This window comes from Cnephaeus nilssonii, assembly GCF_951640355.1.
Source record: "Cnephaeus nilssonii genome assembly, chromosome: 14".
In the NCBI taxonomy this organism is placed as follows: domain Eukaryota; kingdom Metazoa; phylum Chordata; class Mammalia; order Chiroptera; family Vespertilionidae; genus Cnephaeus; species Cnephaeus nilssonii.
In genome coordinates, this window is record NC_137085.1 from 74,817,206 (window position 1) to 74,840,989 (window position 23,784).

General features: G+C 43.9%; 1 protein-coding gene across 8 annotated transcripts in view; it reads left to right on the top strand.

Moving 5' to 3' along the window:
- The window catches only part of SPIN1 (spindlin 1), an 86,771-nt gene that overhangs the window by 6,530 nt on the left and 56,457 nt on the right, over window positions 1-23,784 (top strand). For 3 of the 8 annotated variants that reach the window (XM_079790710.1, XM_079790704.1, XM_079790705.1), the window contains exon 2: window positions 23,287-23,496. The exons of 1 other annotated variant lie outside the window; for it this stretch is intronic. Coding sequence is in view for 6 of the 7 variants with exons in the window: in XM_079790704.1 (XP_079646830.1) it covers window positions 23,445-23,496 (52 nt within the window). In the remaining variant the exon portion in view is untranslated. 4 more of the 8 variants (XM_079790706.1, XM_079790709.1, XM_079790708.1 and 1 more) reach the window with 4 other exon arrangements.

Below are 23,784 nucleotides of genomic sequence, written 5' to 3' on the forward strand. Positions count from 1 at the left end.
TTGCTACTGGGATGCCCCTGTTTTCACTGGACAGACTTGAGATATATACATTTTGATTTTATGGATATTTCCATTTCATACCATTGAAAATTTACATTTTTAGCAATATTAGTTACTTTTCTTTTTCCTACAATATAAATATAGTCGTTTTAAAACACTAATAAAAATGGTTGTAGGTTTATATTTTATTAGTTATTTTTGTTCTTAAAACTTATCCACATAAGGATGTATAGTTGACATTCTGAATTACAAAATCATTTTAAAATATTTTCTCTCTGATTATGTTACTGATTTGACTATTAGTTTGGTTTATTTGCATGAAATTCTTAATGTTTAAGGATTGTTTTAATTTATGTAATGTATTTTTTAGTATGTAAACATTTATGTGGTTTAGAAGTTAAGGCTGTATTACAAAGGTTATGTTTACAGCCTCCCATTCCTGTCCTTTGTACCTGTTCCCTTCCTGCCCCATTTTTATTAGTTTCTGGTTTATTCTTCCAGTGTTTCATTTTTGCAAATACAAGTTCATACATGTATTTTTTATTTCTCTTCCTTTCTTAAACAAAGTCTAGAACTCTGTGTTCACTGTTTTGTTTCTTCCTTTTTACTTAATATATTCTGGAGATGACTTCATATGAGCTCTTTTTTATTCTTTAGTATTTGTCTCCTAATGATGAACAGTTGGATTGTTTATATTCTATCACTTCAGTGAATACTTTGTGGATATATTGTTTTGTATTTGTTCAGGAATAGCTTTAAGATTGATTTTTGGGTAATAAGTCAATATGTTTGTAATTCTGGTAATGTCAAAAATTACATTAAAAAAAAAAGCAGATCTCATTATGTCACCCTTTTACTTAAAACTCTCAATGGCTTCCTATTGCTTTAAAGACAGAACTACATCACATGGCCTCAAGGGCAATGTTCATCCTTTGGGACTTCTGCCTCACTGTGCACTACATCTCCCCTTGCTTTTCTGGCTCTAGCCATGCTAGTCCTTCTGCTAGTTCCTGTGCCCATCATCTCCTCCACCAGGGAGTGTGGCACTTGTTCTTTTCCTCTGCCTGGAATGCTTTTCTGTCCTTCTTTCATTATTCCTAGTCTTTAGAGCTTGTCTCAAATACAGCTTTTGCATGAAGTTTTTGTGTGTGAGTTTGTACATTTGTCGAATAAAGGTAGAGACAATAGTCCAGGAAACCCTCATACCTACTAAAACAGCCATCCATTTGCTGAAGATTTTTTTGATCACTAGGAGGAAGTCAAGTCCTCCTATTAGAGACGTTGCTATTCTCCCTGATGCTTATCAAATTTATAATGCTAATTTATGAATTTTTCTTTGCGTTTATATATACTTTTACTGATTTCAGAGAGTAAGGGAGAGAGAGATAGAAACATCAATGATGAGACAGAATCATTGATTGACTGCCTCCTACACACCCCCTACTGGGGATAGAGCCCGCAACATGTGCCCTTGACTGGAATCGAACCTGGGACCCTTCAGTCTGCAGGCCAACGCTCTATCCATTGAACCAAACCAGCTAGGGCGAATTTTTATTTTCCAAAAAAGGCTGAGGTTAATGAAAACAGATACTGTTCCTGTTTTTGCTCATAATTATTTTATACTACTTTGCTCAATGCCTGGTTTGTGAGTGCTCAAACCCCCTGGACAGTAACTAGAATTGTTTATGGGAAGGTTCAGGCTGTGTGTTTATGCCTGGTCTTCTGCACAGAGGTCTCTCAATCAGTAGTTATTAGGGACCCGAGTTAAGGTGTAGGAGCTGATGGAGCAGCTTATAGACAATAAGGCTGTTATCTACATGGCTGATGCTGGACTTTGATGTTCACAGAGCAGGCATTTGGGGATGGAAGATGGATATGTAGTGGGGAAGAGAATATGAACAAGCTAGAGGTCACAGCAGGCCAGGTTGAAAGCTGTGTTAGTTCTGTTGTCTGTGACCTTGGTTGTGTGGGTGATATACAAGAGCTGGACCCTTGTCATGGAGCTAACTACACACACTTGGCTTAGGAGGCAGAGGAGCTCAGGGAAGGGAAGGTACAAGCAGGTGCTGCAGCTGATGCAGGCCCAATCATGCCTTGGGTCAGTGAGGTCGATTGGAAGATCAGTGAGTGCCCATTTGCTTGTGCCCTCTGCCTGCTGCACAAGACTCTCTCTTGTGGCCTGCCCAAACCAGAAATAAGCAGGAGAGGAAATTCTGGGGAATGTGATTCAGCTAAGTTAAAACATTACAAAGCGAAATGATGAATTTGGGTTTTAAATTTCCCCACTCAGGTTCTACATAAAGTGAGTTTCTGTGTCTGCCCTAAAAGTACAAATTGAACTCTCAGTTTGTAAGTGAAAGCATTGATTGGTAAGGAATGGGATCCTGAAAATTGAATTAAGAGCATATGGTCAGATTGTGATTAACCTGGAAACCTTGAAACCCTAAATTCTGCTGGACTACCTTTGCCAATAGAAAGTCTTTACATTTGGTGTCTGAGGAACTTAATCTCCATTCCCTGAAAAACCTGTAATTGGCCTCTTCTAGGATAGTCCCAGCAGATTTCAAAGTGTGAGGTGCAATGGAGGACGAAGTTGGTAAGTAAATGCCGGTACTCATCACCTCCCACAACCACATCAAAATTACTACTAAAATACAAAACAAACATCATTCAGAATCACCTGAAAGCTGGCTGAATGGAAGTCCTACAACTAGAGAAGTAAAGAAGAAAGTACATCAAGACTGGTAGGAGGTGTGGAGGTTCTGAATGGGCTGGTACAACACCCATGTGGGCCACATTTTAATCAGGAGGGATATCTCTGTTGCAGAGGCCCCCCGTTCTCCCAAGGGGCAAGAGGTCCCAGCCCCACACCAGACTCCCAGCCCAGGGTTCCAGAGCTGGGAAGAGAAGTCCCTGTAACTTTGGGCTATAAAAACCAGCAGGGATTGTGGCTGAGTGACACGGAGGCTGCTGGAGGCCCAGGTGTTCCGCTTAAAGGGCTGGTCCATGAACTTACTAGGACTCGATCCCTCTGAGTTCCAGCTCTGGGCAACTTTCGGGGAACCCAGGGATGTATGGGGAGGAACTGGACTGTATGACATCTGAGTAGGAACTTGGGATGGCTTTCTCCCAGATAGGGATCCTCTCAGGAGTCATTGTTCCTGTGTTGGGACCTCCCCCATCGCAGAGCTGACTGGCAGCCATATCCGAGTTTCTATCAGCCTGGCTCACACTTGTCTCTCTACCCTAGTGATTCCCTGAGACCCCGCCCCATCCAATTTGCAGCTCCACCCAAGCTGTTTGCAGCAGCTTTTCCATGTGAATGGCCTGTCCTGGCTCAGGCTTCAGACTTTGCTAAAATCTCTCAAACAAGCAGCAGCTGGCGTCAGCGTGCCCCAAACCTATCAATAAAAGGCCCAAGACCTGGCACTAACACCAGCCTGCCTTGCTTTATACCTGGACCTTGTCTGGGCACTTCACAAGCCCAGTACAAGAAGGAGCCATCTGCTGACCTTTCTGTAGCTCCTTTGGGTGGCCCTAGGCAGTGGCTGACTTTGCACCTCCTGGGAGGCACCAGAGCCAGTGTACCCGGTGGACAGCTTCAGACCACACTAGATTACAACTCTACATCCACAAGTGACACACTCAAGGGGCAGACTCAGTGAGCACCGAAGCCCCACTGAACCAAGTCCTGATCCATAAGGGTGTCTCCTGCACAGCTGCTCTTCCACTGCAGTCCCAGTTGGTCCTCACAGCCAATTGGCCTGGAGGTCAATTCCTCCCAGTGACACAAATAGCAATCAAGGCTCAACTACAACAAGACTGTGCACACAGGCCACACAGGGGCACATCTAGAGGCTGAGCCACCGGATCCTACAGGATACCTAATGCACAAGGCTGCTCTACTTAATACATAGAAACAAACACATGGAAGCATCCAAAATGCGGAGACAAACATGTCAAATGAAAGAAATGGAAGCAAGCAAACTACTGGGTACAGAGTTCAAAACCATTGTTATACAGTTACTCATGAGACCTTCAAGGGACTTAATGAGACTTTCAAGGATCTTAGAATTTCAAGAACCTTAGTGAGAACATCAAAGACATGAAAAGGGGTCAGTCAGAAATTAAGCACACACTAACTGAAATTAAGAATTATTTATAGGGATTCAACAGTAAAGGATTCTGAGAATCAAATCAACGATTTGGAATGAGGAAGCAGAAAACACCCAATCAGAAGAGCAAAAAAAAAACCAAAGTAAAAAATATGAAGATAGTGTAAGGAGCTTCTGGGACAACTTTAAGTATATCAACTTTAGCATCATGGGGGTGCCAGAAGGAGAAGAGAGAGAGCAAGATATTGAAAACCTATTTGAAAAAATGACAGAAAACTTCCCCTACCTGGTAAAAGAAATAGACTTATAAGTCCAGGAAGCACAGAGAGTCCCAAACAAGAGGAACCCACAGAGGCCCATACCAAGACACATCATAATTAAAATGCCAAGGATTAAAGACAAGAGAGAATATTAAAAGCAGCAAAAGAAAAGCAGTTAGTTACCTACAAAGGAGCACTCATATGACTCTCAGTTGATTTCTCAGTAGAAACTATGCAGGCCAGAAGGGAGTGGCAAGAAATATTCAAAGTGATGAAAAGCAAGAACCTACAACCAAGCAAAGCTATCATTTAAATTGAAGGTGAGATAAAGAGCTTCACAGACAAGAAAAAGCTAAAGGAGTTCATCACCAGCAAACCTGTATTACATGATAAATAAACGTGAATAAAATAGAATCAGGTATGGAAACATGGAATAGACTGACAAATTACAGAAGTGGGGAGGGGGAAGAGATTAGCAAAAGATCTTACATGCAAAAATGCATTACCTATGGACACAGACAATAGGGTAGTGAAGGCCTCGGGTGGGGCAGGAACCTGGTGGAGGAGGGCATTGGGGGTCATAAGGGGAACATCTGTAATATCCTCAACAATAAAGGTTTGAGCAAAAAAGGGTGAGGTGCAAAATGTGACCCATGAGGAGGTGTGCTACCTTCTAAAAGGTGGTCTGGTTTGCCACTATATAGTTAAGAACCAGGGGAATATGTGTGGGAATGAATCTTAACCTTTTGCATCGAATGTCGAGTGTGACTCGACACGGTTAGCATTAGAATAAAGGAATCGAGAAAAAAGCAAGCGAGTGCAAAGGGTTAAGGATGTGAGATAATGGTGGAAGGAGTTAAAGTTGGGTTAGACTGAATTTATTGATATGGGCCTATAAGCAGAGTTTCTGCATTCAGTGTTGTAGCTTGAGGGGTTGCAAAGGTCCCCTGTTGCACCTGAAACCTTTCAAAATGTAACCTGTGCTAATTAAGCAGAGTTGAGCTGCTAGAACTACCTTGGTGTACCATAGAGGAAGGGTTCATAAATTTGGGGAGACTGGAGTGTTGGAGTGGATTTGTCATGCCCACCCTGGGGCGATTCAGTGCTCATACCTTATCCCACAGCTATGAGACATTTGTGAGTGGAGTCCAGTGTTTTTAAAGAATATATATTTTGATTGGTTTTCTTTTTTAGAGAAACATTGATATGAGAACAGAATATTGATTGGTTGCCTCCTGTTGGGGATCGAGCCCACAACCTGGGCATGCGCCCTGACTAGAAGCAAACCAGCAATCTTTTTGTGCCCTGAATGGTGTCCAACCAACTGAGCCATACTGTCCATGGCCAGATCTCAGTTTTCTTGAGAGCACTGGTCACTGTTTTCTGTAGGGCAGGAATCACAGCAGGAATTGACTGGCACTGGACTGCTGAATGTAAATGCAGTGGGGATAGTTGGATCCTAGGGTGGCAGTCACTTTTTTATTTAGAATTAATCTCTGGTTTACAACTTGGTAATTTTCTTGTTTACTCTGGTATTTAAAGTTTTCCTTTAAATTGACACAGTTAAAAAATAAGTGCAATCTCATACTTCCCATTTATAATTATTTTTTCACAATTTTTGGAATATTATTGATGAAGTAAGTTTTACCTAAAATACATGGCCTTTAATTTTTTTTTAAGTATTTTTACTGATTTTTAGAGAGAGAGAAAAAGAGAGGGGGGGCGGGGGACAGAGAAGAAACATCAATCGGCTGCCTCCTGCATGACCCCTACCAGAGATTGAGCTCACAACACGGGCATGTGCTCTGACCAGGAATCAAACTGGCAATCTTTTGGAATATGGGACAGTGTCCCACCAACTGAGCCACACCAGCCAGGCCCATGGCATTTATTGTTATTTTTAAAATATCTTTTTATTGATTTTAGAGAGAGAGATAGAAACATTGATGAGTGAGAAGCATCACCCACTACCAGGGACCTAGCCCCAAACCGGGCATGTGCCCTGACCTGGAATCAAACTGGTGACCTCTTGGTACGTGGAACGACGCTCAATCCACACCAGCCGGGTTTTATTTTTAATTTTAATTTTTTTAATCCTCAACCGAGGATATATTGATTTTAGAGAGAGAGGAAGGGAGAAAGAGAAACATCAATGAGAGAATGACACCAATTCATTGTCTCCTGTATGCACCCCAACTGGGGTTCGAGCCTGCAACCTAGCTAGGTATGTGCCCTGACTGGGAATCACATCTGCAGCCTTTGGTGTATGGGATGATCCTTCAACCAACTGAGCCACCTTGCCAGAGCACTACATGGCCTTTAAATAATTTATGTCATTGGTGGGACTATAATTTGGTAGAACATTTTTGGAAAGTGACTTCACTATATATACTTAGTTTAAAATGCACATGCTCTATTTGGCCTAGCAATTCCACTGCTAGGAATTTATTGTATAGATGCATTTGTACAAATATGCAGATATGGATGTTTAAGAGTATTGGGGTTAACAGGATAAAATAAATGATCTTCTTTTTTTAAAAATATATTTTATTGATTTTTTACAGAGGAAGAGAGAGGGATAGAGAGTTAGAAACATCGATGAGAGAGAAACATCGATCAGCTGCCTCTTGCACACCCCCTACTGGGGATGTGCCCGCAACCAAGGTACATGCCCTTGACCGGAATCGAACCTGGGACCTTTCAGTCCGCAGGCTGATGCTCTATCCACTGAGCCAAACCGGTTTTGGCATAAATGATCTTTATATCCATTCTAAATTCACTATACTGCATCGAAAACATAACATTTAGTATGAGAAGCAAGTTGTATAGCACTGTATATTGTCTTGTATGCATGCATATGTGTTTGAAGATGTTCGTGTACTTGTATTATGCTTTAAATATTTGCACAAATATATTTTATTAGATTTGTAGAAGTCTTACCAGTGGTTACCTCTGGGGGATGGGGCAGATGGAGAAGGGAGGAGGGCTCTGTGTAAGAAAGTAACACTTTAGCTTCAAATAGCTTCTTAATTTGAGTTAATATAGTAAATTCACCTTTGGTTTGAGGACTGTTGACTTCAGTCCTGTATTTTCTTTTAATTTTCAAAAAATTATGAAATCCTATATAATAAGAGGCTAATATGCAAATCGACCGAACGGCATAACAACTGGTCGCTATGATGTGCACTGACCACCAGGGGGCAGATGCTCAATGCAGGTGCTGCCCCCTGGTGGTCAGTGCGCTCCCACAGGGGGAGCACTGCTCAGCCAGAAGCCAGGCTCACGGCTGGCAAGCGCAGTGGCCTCCACAGCAGAGTTAAGGACTCCGGGATGTCCAACTGCCAGGGAGTGGGCCTAAGCCAGCAGTCATACATCCCCCAGGGGGTCCTGGACAAGCGAGAGAGCACAGGCCGGGCTGAGGGACCCCTCCCCCCCACCAGTGGCCTCTAGTATATTATAAGTACAGACGTAGTGACACATCTATGGTGTGTGACACAACAGCTGTGGAACTACCATTCATTTCATCATACATTTTATGTGGTCACAGTTGTAGTCTCTATTCATGCATGATTTACTCACGTATTTCTCATGTGTATTTATTCTCCTGTTAAGTATTAGCTTGTTTCCAGTTTGAGACTGTTAGTTCAGGTCCCCCTAAAACAAAAAGAGAGCAAGTTGGGATTAGAATTAGCTGTGTTGAGGGAGGTGAGGCCAGGCTTTTTTTTTTTTTTTTTTTAATTTATTGATTTCAGAGAGGAAGGGAGAGGGAGATAGAAACATCAATGATGAGCGAGAATCATTTATTGGCTGCCTCCTGCATGCCCCCTACTGGGGATCAAGCCCGCAACCCGGGCATGTGCCCTTGACAGGAATTGAACCCGGGACCCTTTAGTCCGCAGGCCAACGCACTTATCCACCGAGCAAACCCAGCTAGGGCTTGAGGCCAGGTATGATGCATGTGCAGGAGGAAGGGATAGAGAAAATGTCTGGTGGGAAAAGTCTTAGGACCACAGTGCAGTTCTTTTTATTTTTATTTATTTTAGAGAGGAAGGGAGAGCGAGAGAGAGATTGAAACATCAGTGATGAGACAGAATCATCTATCAACTGCCTCTTGCACGCCCCACACTGGGGATCAAGCCTGTAACTCGGGCATGTGTTCTTGACCGGAATCGAACCCAGGACCCCTCAGTCTGTAGGATGACGCTCTATCCACTGAGCCAAACTGGCTAGGGCTACAGTGCAGTTCTGAGAAAGGCCAGTGAGAAGTCCTTCAGCCACAGTTGGGTCAGAGGTATCCTCGTATCTTGCTTTAGCATCTCCTACTAGAAAGTGTGTGAGGTATGCATGGGGCTCGGGTGAGGATGGTGATGGATTCAGCAGAGCAGCTGAGTCATTTACTTAAGCTCGCATGGTAGGTGAAGCTCCCCATGGTAGGTGGTCTAAGGCTGCGGTCGCCAACCTTTCGGACCTCGCGTACTACCAGTGGTCGGTGGACCACCGGTTGGCGACCACTGGTCTAAGGGGCTCACCTCATTTCCACTTTCATGGCTGGTTTGGGACTTACGTGAGTGGACTGGACTTGGTGTGAACATTCAGGCACATGTTTCTGGCATGCTTTTCTGTTGTGTAGAATTGCTGGGTCACATCATAGATAGTACCAGACTTTTCCAAAGTAGACATACCAATTTCTGCTACAGTGAATACATTATTGTGGTTCCATATCCTCCCCAATATTTGACATTGTTAGTCTTTTTAATTTTAGTCATCCCAATGGGTGGTTAGTAGAATCTTACTCTGGTTCCTGCCTCCTAAATTGAGTGTGGCCATGTGATTTTGTCTTACCAGTGATGTGAGCAGAAAAGACTTGTCACACAAACTTCTAGGAGCAATAGTGAGATTTGCCACATCTTCCTCCTGCCAGTGATGGAGCTTTCTGCAGTGCGGGTGTTTTATGTGTCTGTTTGTGAGCCAAGAGGAGAGGAAGGACCGGGGTGGAGAAAAGAAGAGGGTGGGGGAGAGCAGGGGAAGAAGGGAGTGGGAATTTGTTTCAAGTAACTAAAATTTCTGGGGTTTTTTGTCCCCATTGTACTAGTATACTTATTAGCTTAGATAAACCTTAAAAATAATTTAAGACTTTATTTTTCAGAACAGTTTTAGGTTCTCAACAAAATTGAACAAAAAGTACAAGTTTTCTTGTAATCCCTTGACCCCATGTCCTGCACCTGGTATACATTTGTTACAATCAATGAACCTACATTGACACATCATTATTATCCCAAATCCATGGTTTACATTAGGGTTCACTTTAGGTGTGTATATTCAATGGGTTTTTACAGATATGTAATGTGTACTCACAATTGTAGTAAAATACAGAATAGCTTCGCTACTCTAAGAATCCTCTTTTGTCTGCCTGTTTGTTTGTTTTTTATTGATTTCTAAATTCCATTGTGACCAGAACACTGTTTAATTAAAGTTCATGGTATTTTTTGAAGCTTATGACCAAAGAGATGATCAGTTTTTGTAAATGTCCTGTGTATCCTTGGAAATAATGTGGATGTAGTAGGGTCTTATTATTTTTATTGATTGATTTGAGAAAGAGAGCTTTGTTCCACTTATTTAGTTTTTTAGAAGTGGGGGGGAAGAGAGAGAGAGAGAGAGAGAGAGAGAGAGAGAGAGAGAGAGAGAGAGAGAAACATTGGTGTGAGAGAGAAACACGTAGATTACCTGGCCAGGGATCAAACTGGCAACCTTTTGGTGCATGGGACGATGCTCCAACCACCTGAGTCACACTGGCCTGGGCGTTGTTCCACTTACTTATGCATTCATTGGTTGATTCTTCTATATGCCCTGACTGGGGATCAAACCCGCAACCTTGGCATATCAGGATGAGGCTCTTAAGTAGCTGAGGTACCCGGCCAGGGCAGATGCGATTGTCAGTTCAACTTGACTAATCATGTTAAATTCTTCCACATCCTTAAACTTTTTTCCCCTTTTGGTCTGCTGCTTGTATTGGTTACCAAGATAAATGTATTTAATATCCTTAGTTTTGGTAATTTCTGCTTTATATATTTTGAGGTTATGTTATTAGGTGCATACGTGCTTAGAATGACATCTTTTTCATCAATTTTATTTTTTAAAATAATTCCATTTGCCCTGGCTAGTGTGGCTCAGTTGGTTGAATGTCATCCTGTGCACCGAAAGGTGGCTGGTTCGATTCCTGGTCAGGGCACATGCTCACGGCCCATGACCAGGTTGTGGGATGGGAGGCAACAGATTGATGTTTCACTCTCCCTCTCTCTTTAAAAATAAATAAATAAATTAATTAATTAATTAAAGGACTTAAAGCCATCGTATTCCTCACAAAGGCAAAAGTATCATTAGAAGTAAAATTTTACCTTTTTTTTTTTAATCCTCACCTGAGGATATTTTTCCATTGATTTTTTTTTTTTTTTTTTTTAAGAGAAGGTGGAAGACAGAAATATCAATGTGAGAGAAACACATAGGTTGGTTGCCTCCTTCAGGAGCTCCACCAGGGCCTGGGCCGGGGAGATGCCCTTGATTGGAATTGAACCTGGGACCTTTCAGTCCTCAAGCCTACGCTCTATCCACTGAGCCAAACTGGCTAGGGCAAGTTTTTTTATCTTAATATTCATGCGGCTGCACTATCTTTTCTTAGGTATATATTTTTGTACCCTTTGTTTTCAATCTTTCTTTGTGCTTATGTTTTAGATAATTTTGTTGACAGTTGGAATTTTAAAAATCTTGTCTGATAATATTTCTTAAAATTGGGACATTTTGTCGACAACATTTAACAAGATAATGGACATAGTTGGGTTTAATCTGTTATCTTAGTAAGCGCTTTCTGTTTATTGTACCTGTTTTATGTGCCTTTTCCTGTCCTCCTTTGGGTGCTAATTTTTATTGTGTTTTTTTTTCCCTTGTTAACTTGAAAGTTACTTAAAACGTGCATCTTTGACCTATCAGAATCTAATATTTGGTTCTTTCCCCCTTTCTTTGGCACTTAAACTCTACCTCATTTTCACTAGTATATCAATGTTGTGCTGTTATAATTCTCTGTATATTTTATCTTAAGATATTATTAATTTGTGCAGTCAGTAGCTTGTTTGATTTACCCTCTTCATTCCTTCTATAATTCCAACCCCTTCATCTTTGAACATTTTCCTTCTGCCTGAAGAACACTTTGTTTCCCACCTGTTGTGACTGCTCATAGTGAATTCTCTTGAGTGTATGTTAGTCGAAATATGTCTCAAATTGACCTTCCTTTTTGAAGGATATTTTTGATGTGTATAGGATCCTAACTTGTCAGCTTTCTCCTGAGGCATTGAATTACATTTTCAGCTTCCATTCTTTCTGTAAGTCAGTTTAATATTTGCTCACATGGTGCAACTCATTCTTGAGTGAGTCTGTGTCCACTCAGACATGTACTTTTTGCTTCTTTCACAGAGTGCCTGCTCAATGGCTTTCTTCTTTTTCTCTACTTGAATAAAACTTGCTTTATTCTCACTCCCATTCATCCTTGAAAGTTTTCCTGGGCGAGTGAAGGACCTGGAGGTTGCCTGACAAGCGGAAGTTCCTGGCATGGAAGTGGACTAGTAACATACTTCTGTGGCGAGCCAGCCATGGGGTCTTCGCTTTCATTTCTAGGTCCCTTTTCCTGTCACTGTTCTAGGCGTGGAGTTGAGTTTGAATGGAGTAAACCCACCGTCAGAGTGTCTAGCCACCACCATTACTGTTGGATACAACAATTCCATGTCAAGATAATGATGCTTCAAGGCTTTGGACCCATCCCTGACTTAGAGGACCCAGCCAATAACATCAGCGCTCTGATGAATCGAAGAAGGAATCCACGGACAGAAAGTGGTATAGCAAAGGCGGAGATTTATTGAACAAGTACAGACTCCCACGTGCGGAGAGGGAAGAGTCCCACAGAATGGACTCCCACGTAGGGAGGGGGATAAGGTCCCCCGAGTTCCTTTTCCCTATGGCTTATAAAGGCTGCTTAGGGCGTTTACATCAAGATAGTGGGGCATTCACCTTGTTTATAACATTTTGGAAGTTACAGAGTATTGGGGTCTCCACACAGCAAACATTTCATACAATAATCATTTCACACATTAGAGGGGTTTCCTTATGACCATAACATTATAACAAACATTTAACAAGATTAGCCAGCCTACTACTAATCTTATTTATTGCGTTTACTGTATTTTTTTACTACTGGAAAATCTGGTTCTTTGATAATATTCTACCGAAGTTTACTACCTTAATGTCTTATCTGTGAATATAATACAGTTGTTTTTTCATTTAATAATTTTATTTATTTCTGTACCCTTCTCCCCTTCCCCCCAACCTTAAATTACGATTTTGCGACTCCAATACCTGGCCCCATGGGTCTGCCTTTTTATTTATTTATTGTTTGTTCTAGTTTTTATTTTGTCTCTTGCAGCTGGATTGCGCGCGCGTGTGTGTGCGCGCACGCAGTAGATTACATTTTTAAAATAATTTGGAATTATTGGGGTCTAGGATGATATTTTATAGACAGGATTTGTGCTTGCTTCTGCCAGGCATCTGAGGGAGTGGACAGTCTGGGATCACCTCAGTTCAGTTCCAGGGTAAAGAGGAGTAGTGGCTGGCTGCAGTTCTTAGCCTGGATCCTTTCCATTTCTTCAGCTCCTGAGAGCAGTTTAGGATTCCAGCTCATGTGACATGGGTCCACCAGCCCTCTCTTTCCTTTGGTACTCCCTGGGTTCTAGGCTTTGGTCCCTCACCTTGTAAAGCTGTCAGCCTTTCAGCTGTTTCTTACCACTTGCCAGTTGCTTTCAGGGATAAACGTGGTTCTAAATGTGGGGTTTACTTCCTTAGATTGTGCCTTTGTGAGCTCTACTATCTTCAGGTTCTTTGATGCTTTCAAGCATAGTTGTGGTGTATATGTTAGTGTGTGTGCATTCACATTTTTGTTGTGGAAGTTGTCAATCATATGTTAATGTGAAAAACCATTGAAACCTGTAAAGAATTTTTGTGAGTTTATTTGAGCCAAACTGTCGACACATGCTGGGAAGCAGAACCTCAACGAATTGAGATAATGCTCCGAAGAATGGTGGGTTACATTTGTATTTATACATTGCCATCAAAGGAGGGACATAGGTGGGCTACATGAAATTCATTGGTGATAGATTAAGGAGGTGGGATAAAGCAAAGCGGAGGAAACCCCTGGGATTGGATAAAAAGTAAAATGATGGACACATACTTAGGTGGGTGCAGGAACAATTAACATGATAATGAAGGAATTTGTGGCATCTGTTCCGGCACCCACAACATTTGGTTGTGCCCCAGGGGCTCCAGAACAAGGGAAGTTACAAGTTACCCAGACATTTCAAGGGTATGTTATCAGAGATGCAAAAAGACAGATGGGCTCAGTTAAGGTAAAGGACCTTGTCAGTGAAGATACCGGCCTAGGAGGTGACTACCCACCATCACTGCGTTTAGTTAAAGTTTAATTTCAGACCATCCTTTGTGGTGACTTTAGGTCTCCGAGTCTGCAAGACTGCCATGCAGGCCTCCCCTGAGCTTGTCAGGTCAGCATGTGGCCCCTTTTGTCCACACATATAAAAAGTCATGAAAATAGTGTAAAACAACCCCCTTTGTCTCTTTGACACAACTCCAGTGATGTCTTCCTGGCTTTGATAATTTCCTGGCTTATGGTGTGACAAGGTGTTCCAGTCTCAGACTTGGAATTAGCCATTCCAGTAAGAAACCCTGGTGGTCTTGATAGTTTCTGTTAGTGGTATTCTTTTAGATGATTTTTTTTTCTTTCTTTTTTTTTTTTTTTAAGCTTTTAGCAGAGGTCTAAATTATTAATCCATTTTTAAAATGTATTTTATTGATTTTTTTACAGAGAGGAAGGGAGAGGGACAGAGAGCTAGAAACATCGATGAGAGAGCAACATCGATCAGCTGCCTCCTGCACACTTCCTACTGGGATGTGCCCGCAACCAAGGTACATGCCCTTGACCGGAATCGAACCTGGGACCCCTCAGTCCGCAGGCTGATGCTCTATCCACTGAGCCAAACTGGCTAGGCCAGTGGTCGGCAAACTCATTGGTCAACAGAGCCAAATATCAACAGTACAACAATTGAAATTTCTTTTGAGAGCCGAAAACCGACTTCTGCGCATGGGACACGAAGTTTCAGTCGCACTGTACGTGCACGCCTGCACATGGTATTTTGTGGAAGAGCCACACTCAAGGGGCCAAAGAGCCGCATGTAGCTTGCGAGCCGTAGTTTGCTGACCACTGGGCTAGGCTATTATTCCTTTCTTACCAGGAGTTAGTTCATTCTTTATCTTGATGCCTGCAGATATCCTTTAAAGACTCATCAAGGATTCAGAGTTGTCTGTTGCCAGTAGCTTTAGGTGAGTGTTGTGCCATGGATCTTTTAGCAGTCTCGTGAATCAATAGTTATAAAAATATGAAAACAATTTTAATGTAACATGGTGTCTTTGGTAATGTGTTAAGTGATAAGACATCATTAACATACAGATAAAATTTTATATTTTAAGATACTAAAACGACACCTTTTGATGCTTATAAAAAATACTAGAGTCCCGGTGCACGGATTCGTGCATTGGTGGGGTCTCTCGGCCTGGCCTGTGGGGATCAGTGGACCTCCGTGCCGCCGCAGCCCGGCCTTACCCACCAGCTCGTCGGGCTCTGTCCACATCGATCCTGCACAGCATGAAGTAGTGTGGTTAGCGGCAGGCGCCAGGGAGGAGCCCGAGCCTGGGCTGGCGCTGTGCCACTCCTGCTCATCCCGGCCCTGCTGTGCCTGCCACTTGGGAACGCAGGGGGCGTGTCTGTGGGTCATGGGCTTGGCAGCGTCTGGTGCCCGTCTTGTCAGCTGAGCGGTGCTCCCGCTGTGCGAGTGCACTGACCACCGTCCGGTTGCTTAGACTTTTTATATATTGAGATATATTATAGATATTGAGGTTAACATTGATTAACAAATAATTGATGATGGGGAATATTAAGAGAGCAACTCAGAGTGAGGTCAGACTTCACAGGCTGAAGTACCATCCTTCACACAATTGCCCTTACTGCAGACATCATCTGCAAGCTGGGGGGTCCCTAGATCACCACGTTTCTGACTAGCTGGCTATAAATTCGGGGTTCCCATGACTCTCAGGTTTAGCAATTTACTAGAACAACTCAAGTGCTATGCTTATGAATTACAGTTTTATTGTAGCAGAAATGGTTCGAAATCAGGACCAGCCAAAAGAAGAAATGCGTAGGGTGAGGTTTGGCAGGGTCTGAGCAAGATTTTTCATTGGAGTTAGGCCCATCACCCTCTGGCACGTGGTTGTGGGACTGCGTGGAGTCAGAGCATTGTTGACCAGAGAAGCTCACTCCAGCTTCAGTGTCTAGAGTTTTTATTGGAGTTTCATTATGTAAGCATGATTCATTGGCCATGAGGTTGAACTCAATCTCTAGTTTCCCTCCCTGAAGATCCTCTATCCTGTAGTTGGTCTTTCTGGGTTGGCCAGCCCCCATCTGGAGTTATTTTGTTAACACTCTGAATCACAAGGACTTCTGTCACTCAGGAAATCCCAAGGATTTAGAGGGTGCTTCCCAAGAATTGGGACAAAGGCCAGCCAAATTCTTTGTTTTACAATAGTTGCCAATTCTGTTTTTACAGGTTGATCACTAATACCCTGATGGCTGATTCACTCTAGTCATGTCCATTCTGTGGTGGGCTTAGTAACTTAATTTAGAAGTAGATGAGCTTAACAGCTATTTTGAGATCTGCAACAAGTGCATTGTGTTGGAAAGATCTGTAATTTCTATGATTGAGGAAGTAAAAGGAACTAGTAATAATACTGTGATGTGTTGTGTCAATAAAAGAACGTTTGTACTTATCAAAATTTAATAAGCATTAATTCAAGCCAAGTTTGAGGATATGCCTGAAAGCAGGATCTTACTGATTGAGAAAATGCTCTGGAGGGAATGGCAGTTTTACAGCTCATTTTATACATTGGAATCAAAGGAAAGAACATAGGGAAGGTTACATGAAATTCATTAGTGTTAAATTAAGGACAAAGCAAGATAGGGAAATATCTAGGATTGAATAAAAAAGCAAAATGGAGAGATGAATCTTTTGCATTGATGGGTGCAGGATAGTTAACATTTAATATTTATAGGAAATAGAGATGGTACGCTGGCAGTAAGATAACAACAAGGAGTCTCATGGTCTTGTACTCTGTGCCAAGGTTGTGCCTCTGAGAGGTCTGGAAAATAAAATTATTCTGCCATTTTAAAGGTTTGTTATCCGAGATGCACAAAAACAATGGGCAGGCTTGCTTAAGGTAAAGATTAACCATTTACTGACCTGGGGAGTGACTGCCTGCCGTGACCTGCCCAGTTAGGAATTTATTATCAGACCATACCGTGTGGGTGCTTTTAGTCACTGAGCTTGTCAGGCCTGCCATGTGGCCCCCTGAGCTTGTCAGGTTTATTGCATAGCCCTCTTTTGGTTCACAGTTGTATACATTTATGATGGCAGGAAATTTGTGAGAATCTTTTGATTCCCTTTGAGATCATTACAGAAAGAGTATTGAGGTTCAAAACTAAATTCTTACCTGTTGGGAAAATTTTTCTAGTCTGAGAGACCAAAGAAAAAGGCTGACAACTTGTGCATTACATCAAAAGTTTATTAAGGAAACTTACATATAAGGTGCATCTTGGGGCTGAGGCAAGAAAACATGGGTTTCTGTCCTGTGTGCTGCAAGGCGGATGCTAAAGGGTTATACATGGCAGGATGGGTAGGGGTGCTGATGTGTGAGCTATCCCAGAGAAAGGAAAACACCATACATGCTTGCCTGTTCCAGGAACCAGCACCCCTTTGGTATAGGGGTGGGCTTGATTAGATAGGGGATTTTAAAAAGCAGACTCTGCTCTGGCCCAGCTAGATATGGCTGGAGATCTAGCAGCAGCAGTCATGTCATAGAACTGTCAGTGTTTTAAAGATGATTGGGCAAATTGCAAGCCTGGATAGTTCACTATCCTATATAATAAAGAGGTAATATGCAAATTGACCCTCACACCCTCACAAGATGGCTGCCTACGACCAGGCCGGCAGGGGGGTTAGTGAGTGACAACCAAACGACTGAACAAGCAGGCTGTGTGGGGCAACCAGGCCGGCAGGGGGTTAGTGAGGGACAACCAAACAACTGAACAAGCAGGCTGCATGGGGCGACCAGGCCGGCAGGGGGAGGCAGTTAGGGGTGACCAGGTCGGCAGAGGGGGACAGTTGGGGGCGACCAGGCTGGCATGGGGCGCAGTAAGGGGTGACCAGGCCGGCGGAGGGGGCAGTTATGAGTGGCCAGGCCTGCAGGGAGGGGGCAGTTGGGGGCAACCTGGCCGGCAGCATGGGGCAGTTAGGGGCAACCAGGCCGGCAAGGGGGGCAGTTAGGGGTGATCAGGCTGGCATGCAGAGGTAGTGAGGGGCAATCAGGCCAGCAGGGGGGGGCAGTTAGGGGTGACTAGGCAGGCAGGCAGGTGAGCGATTAGGAGCCAGCGGTCCAGGATTGTGAGAGGGATGTCTGACCGGCAGTCAGACATCACCAGAAGGGTCCCGGTGGAGAGGGTGCAGGCTGGGCTGTGGGGACCCCCCCATGCATGAATTTCATGCACCGGGCCTCTAGTCTATATTATAAAAGCCTAATATGCAAATTGTCCCAATGGGAGTTTGAGCAGGAGACCAATCGCTTGTTATAACGTGTGCTGACCACCAGGGAGTGGCGCAGAACAAAGGAAGGCCCTGCCCGGCAGCTGGGGAAAGGAGGCCCCGGCCAGCAGCTGGCAGGCCCCGATCTTCCCTTAATCACCAGCCAGGCCTAGGGACCCTACCCATGCACGAATTTTGTTCACCGGGCCTCTAGTGTTTAATGAAGATGAACTTAGCAAAGGGAAATCAGGATCTTCTTTTCCCCTTCTTTTTTGTTGTTATTAATCCTCACCTGAGAATATTTTTTCCCCCATTGCTTTTTCAGAGTGGAAGGAAAGGAGGGGGAGAAAAGGTACACACATACACATTGATGCAAGAGAGATACATCGACTGGTTGCCTCCCAGGTACATGCCCTTGACCGGGAATCGATCCCGTGAACCTTCGGTGCGTGGGCTCATGCTCTAATCACTGAGCACACCTGCCAGGGTTCCCCTACTTTTTATCATGAAAAATTCCAAGTTGAAATAAAAGTTAAAAGAAAAAAATTAGTATGCGCTTCACCTAGATTAAAAATTTAGTATTTTTTCATTTTCACTTCATTCTCTATGTATGTATTATTTTCTTTAGGTGAACCATTTGAAGTTCGCTGCTGACATTATGACAGTTTACCTCTAGAAATTTCATCGTGCATTTTCTAAAAACAAGTATATTACAAGCATAACCACAATGTAATAATTGTGCTTTTAAAGGCTAATGATCCTCCTATATAATAAAAACCTAATAAGCAAGTTGTCCCCTCAACCGAGAGTTTGACCACTCACTATGACATGCGTTGACCACCAGGGGGTGGCGCAGAACATGGCGGGTGTCGACAACGTGGTGCTGGCAGCAGCGGCAGTGGAGGTGCTGCTGGCCCCGATGGGCCCCGATGAGAGCGGGACCGCAGTGGGATGGTGGAGCAGGTGAGCGGACGGCACCAGACCAAGGCAGGTGCAAGCAGGGGCCCGATTGCCCTGCAGATGGTGACCAGTGGCAGTGGTGGGGGGCGGGGCCGCTGTCTGGCTCCCAGGCGCTGAGGGAGCCGGGCGGGGGCCTAGCCCCAACAGATTGCCCTGCAGACGATGACCAGTGGCCAGCCCCGGGACGGGGACCTGGGGGTGGGTGGCAGTAACCAACCTCCCGCAGCACCCAGGCTGGGGGCTGCGACCTCTTGCCGGCTACCTGGGAGTGGGGGTGATGGGGACGGAGGTGCGGTGAGAATGGGGGGTGCCCGCCAAACTCGCTCGCTCTCCCCCTGCTACCCTCCCCTGGGACACCAGGGCTCACGCGCTGGGGAAGCCCCTGTGCTCAGGTGCCGGGCACCCCCAAGGAGCCTGCCTTATACCTGTGTGGCCTTTTCCGGGTGAGCCGGGACTGCAGGGCCCAGTCGGGCTCCCCGTGGGTTTGCACAGGAGAGAGTGTGCTGCCCGCCCGGCTTCCGTGTGGCGCCAGTGGGTGGCCCAGAGGCCCACACTGCACCCTGACCCGCGGCATCCGGCCGCGCTCACCGCATCTCCACATGGGAACTTGGGTGCCGTGACTCAGGCGGAGGGGGGCGCGTGGGGGTCTGGGAACCCAGGTGCTACCCAGGGCCCAGAGGTCAGCTGGGACCTGCCCTTCCACGCCAGATGCTTGCGCTTCAGTTGCCAGCCAGGCCTAGGGACCACAGCCGTGTACGAATTTCGTACACTGGGCCTCTAGTCCTTTATAATAAAAGCCTAATATGCTAAGTGTCTGGTCAATCGATCGGCTATTCAGCCAATCAAAGCATAATATGCTAATGATATGCTAAGGCTGCCCAACTGCTTGCTATGACATGCACTGACCACCAGGGGGCAGACAAGTCGACTGGTCGACCAGTCGATATGACGTGCACTGACCACCAAGGGGGGTAGACGCTCGACTGGTAGGTTAGCTTGCTGCTGGGGTCGGGCTGATAGGGACTGAGCGAGGGGCCGGACACACACTGGAGCCCTCCCCAGCTCCCACCCAGCTGGCCAACCTCCCGTGTCTCTCCCTGCCCGATTGTGCACCGGTGGGGTCCCTCAGCCCAGCCTGCGCCCTCTCACAATCTGGGACCCCTTGAGGAATGTCGGAGAGCCGGTTTCAGCCGAATCCCACAGGGGGAGTGCTGCTCAGCCAGAAGCCGTGTTCACGGCTGACGAGCACAGTGGCTGTGGCAGGAGCCTCTCCCGCCTGTCCCGCCTCCATGGCAGCGCTAAGGATGTCCGACTGACAGCTTAGGCCCGCTCCAGGACATCCCCCAAGGGTTCCCGGACTGCAAGAGGGGGGCACCCCCCCCCCCCAGTGCATGAATTTTGTGCACCGGGCCTCTAGTAATTACATAATTTCATATACTATTTAGCCCCTATTTAAACTTCCCCATTTGTCTTAAATATCTCCTCGCTTTTTTTCTCCAAACCATTCATTCAGGGTTTACTCATCGTTTCTGACTTTTAGAGTATGGCTCATGGGTCTTGTAGAAACTTTCTACTTGCTCCTGTATTACCTGTATTTCCTACAAACTGGAAATTAGGTCTAGTGAACAAGTAGATTTAGGTGCAGCATTGTGGATCAGGGAAGCCTCTGTTGTGCGGTTTGCTTGCTGAACCGCGATGCCTGCATGGTGAGGCAGCATTTGTAATCAGGTACTCTGGTGATCCTGTGGTGCTGTGCAGTATTGCTCTCCATCATCCTGGTGGTATTGGCATCTGTTGGGTCTCTGAATACAGGACAATCTTTTTTATGGTCTGAAGTTAAACTCCATTTGACAACATTTCTGTAATGCTTGAAAAAATGTGATAATTCCTACTATCCTGGAAATAATGAGATTTTGCTGTCAGCATGTAAAAGTTAAATTGTTTTTCCCTTTAGTTTGTCTTATTTTTAACCACTTAGTAGAATAACATAAGGCAAAACTTTTTTTTTAAATATGTAAGTTTTGCCCTTTCTATTCAAAAGAGTGAGAAAGCTCTGAATGAATTTTCAAAGTCTTGTATGGCAACTTGACGCAAAACGAAGCGAGTGTTTCATTAGTTAATGCTTTTCATTGTTTTCCTTTGGCTCAGTCTCTGTATATTTCTTTCTGGTCTTAACAGAAATTGGGATAATATTAGACAGTTGGAATATTAATTGTAACTCAAAAATGGAGAGGGACTTTCATCTGAAATTTTGCATTCTTATGTTATTCAAAAAGCTCCTTGTGGCCCAGCCAGTATGGCTCAGTGGTTGAGTGTCGACCCATGCACCAAGAGGTCACTGGTTCGATTCCCTGTTAGGGCACATGCCTGGGTTGCGGGCTTGATCCCCGGTGGGGAGCATGAAGGAGACAGATGATTGATGATGTTTCTCTCTCCCCCTTCCTCTCTATAAAATCAATAAAAATACTTTTTTTTTTAAAAAAAAGCACCTTGTGTCCTTCCCCTATTGCAACTCTTCTTTCAACTTATATTTTATACTTTTATTTTAAACTCTTACTTTTGCTAAGTTTTAAAAAAAAATGTTCTTACTGATTTGAGAGAGGGGGAGGGAGGGAGGAGAGAGAAAGAATCATTGATGTGAGAGACAAACATGGATTGGCTGCCTCCTGCACTCCCCCTACTGGGGATTGAGTCCACAAACCCCCAGGTATGTGCCCTAACCAGAAATGAACCAGTGACCTTTTGGTGCATGGGACAATGCTCAACCAACTGGCCATGGTGACCAGGACTATACTTTTTAAAAGTGTAACAAGTTCATCCTGAAATTTTTAAAGAAGTGGTAAGCAATAGAAAGTGGTAAGCTTAAATATCCTGGAGAGAAGAGTGAATACTTTAGAACATTAGTAAGCTAAATTCTTCTTGTTACATACAGAACTAGTGTAGCTTACTAAGATAGGCTACATTGATATTTGTGTAGATTAAAATATTCCTAAATCTTGAAGTAGCCTTGTAAAGAGAAGTGGATGGAAGGAGTCCTGGAATGTTTTCAAAGTTGGGGAATACAACATCATGTAATTATTGCATATCGATGGGAATTCTATCTAGTGCTAAGAGAGTGGATACAGAAGACAGTGATGGGTTAGATAACGCAGTGAAAGGGTTGAATTTAAACAGTTTATCTGTTACTGTAGCAGTAGAGGGTAGCAGCCAGTTGGTGAATTTGGTGGTGGGAAAATATTTCTTTTGTTTTCTTAGCAAATAACAAGCTTATCTGTTGAGATTGGGGTAGTAGTCTTGAATGCTTGAGACATGAGATTATAAATTTACCGTTTTTCAGCCATGCTGACCAACTTAAGATGTGGGCATGGTAGGCAGGGAGTTGGGTTAGGGTTTTGCCACAAAATTGACAGGAGGAGGAGGGAGAAAATGGAGAAAAGCAATGAGTCACTATAGTGGTTGACAATCCATGGAATGTAAACTGAATTAGGACAGTGAAAAAGTGGTCATGATGGAGGTAATGGTTACATCAAAGAATTGTTGGAGTGAGATTGTTAGTGTTAGAAAGTAGAATGATTAGAGGTGGTTTCGAGTGTGAGATGCTTGAAACAAAGATTCCAGAGGTATTGCAGTCATTGGCAATAGTGGTCGAGGTTGTGAGCTGGAGAGAGGTGGCTTAAAAGGAGGGGTCTATAGTTTGAAGGAAGGATGTTAAAGAATTGAGGGGGCAGGTTGTTGAGAGGATCGTATGTTGCCAAGAATGTATGATGGTAGTGGAAAAGGAGGTACAGAAGGTGCCAAAGTCCTTAAAGTGTATACAGACAAGAGGATTAATAGGAAAAAGGGGTCCACACCAGTCTAAACCTTTTATGACACTCCAGCATCACCCTTTTCTGATTTCTGGCAGCAAAATGGGTTGAATTACAGTGAGTGAAGTCGGATGCATATAGTGTTCCAGTTGACTTCTGAGAAACTATACTTTGGGGTCTTGCAAATGCCCCAGACTTTCTCTTTGAAGGGTCTAGCACTTCCTTTTTCCCCTGGCTGTGAGCTGTCCTGGCACCCAGGTCTGAGGAAATCAAGTTAATTGCTTCTGGGCAGGGTGTGTTTTAGTTAATGTGATGCTTAAGATGTGATGTCACAGTTATGGCTTACTCGGGTTTATTTTGCCCTTACGATGCTATAGTAATGAACTGTTATTTCACTGTTTTACAGAGTGCTTATGATTTCACGTATTTTTGCTGAATTTGTAAAAGAGGCACGCCAATGATGGATTAACACGAACATTGAAATTCTGTGCACAGTTTCAAATTGGAGCATATTGAATTTTCACCCTAGTTCAGCAGCTCTGCTGCTCACTTAAATGCAGATGAATGAAGACCCCATTCGGGAAGACACCTGGCCAACGGTCCAGAGCTGATGCAGGTAGGCAGTGCAGTTCTCTGCATACCTTAAGTGTGATAAACTGAAAATAGTTATAAAATTGTAGAATACTTTCACATAATTCCTAGTTGTTTGCTCTTCTTAAAGCTTTGTGATTTGCAGTATTTTATACATATACAAGCGAAAAAACAGATTTAGATTTTTGAGAGGCAGGATCATATTAATTTTTGTCCTGTTGTAGATGTCCAGTAAATTTAGCAAGTGAATTGTAAACACCCAGTTAATAGGATTACAGTCAATAAAGGAATTGTTTCATTTTGAAGGAGGAAG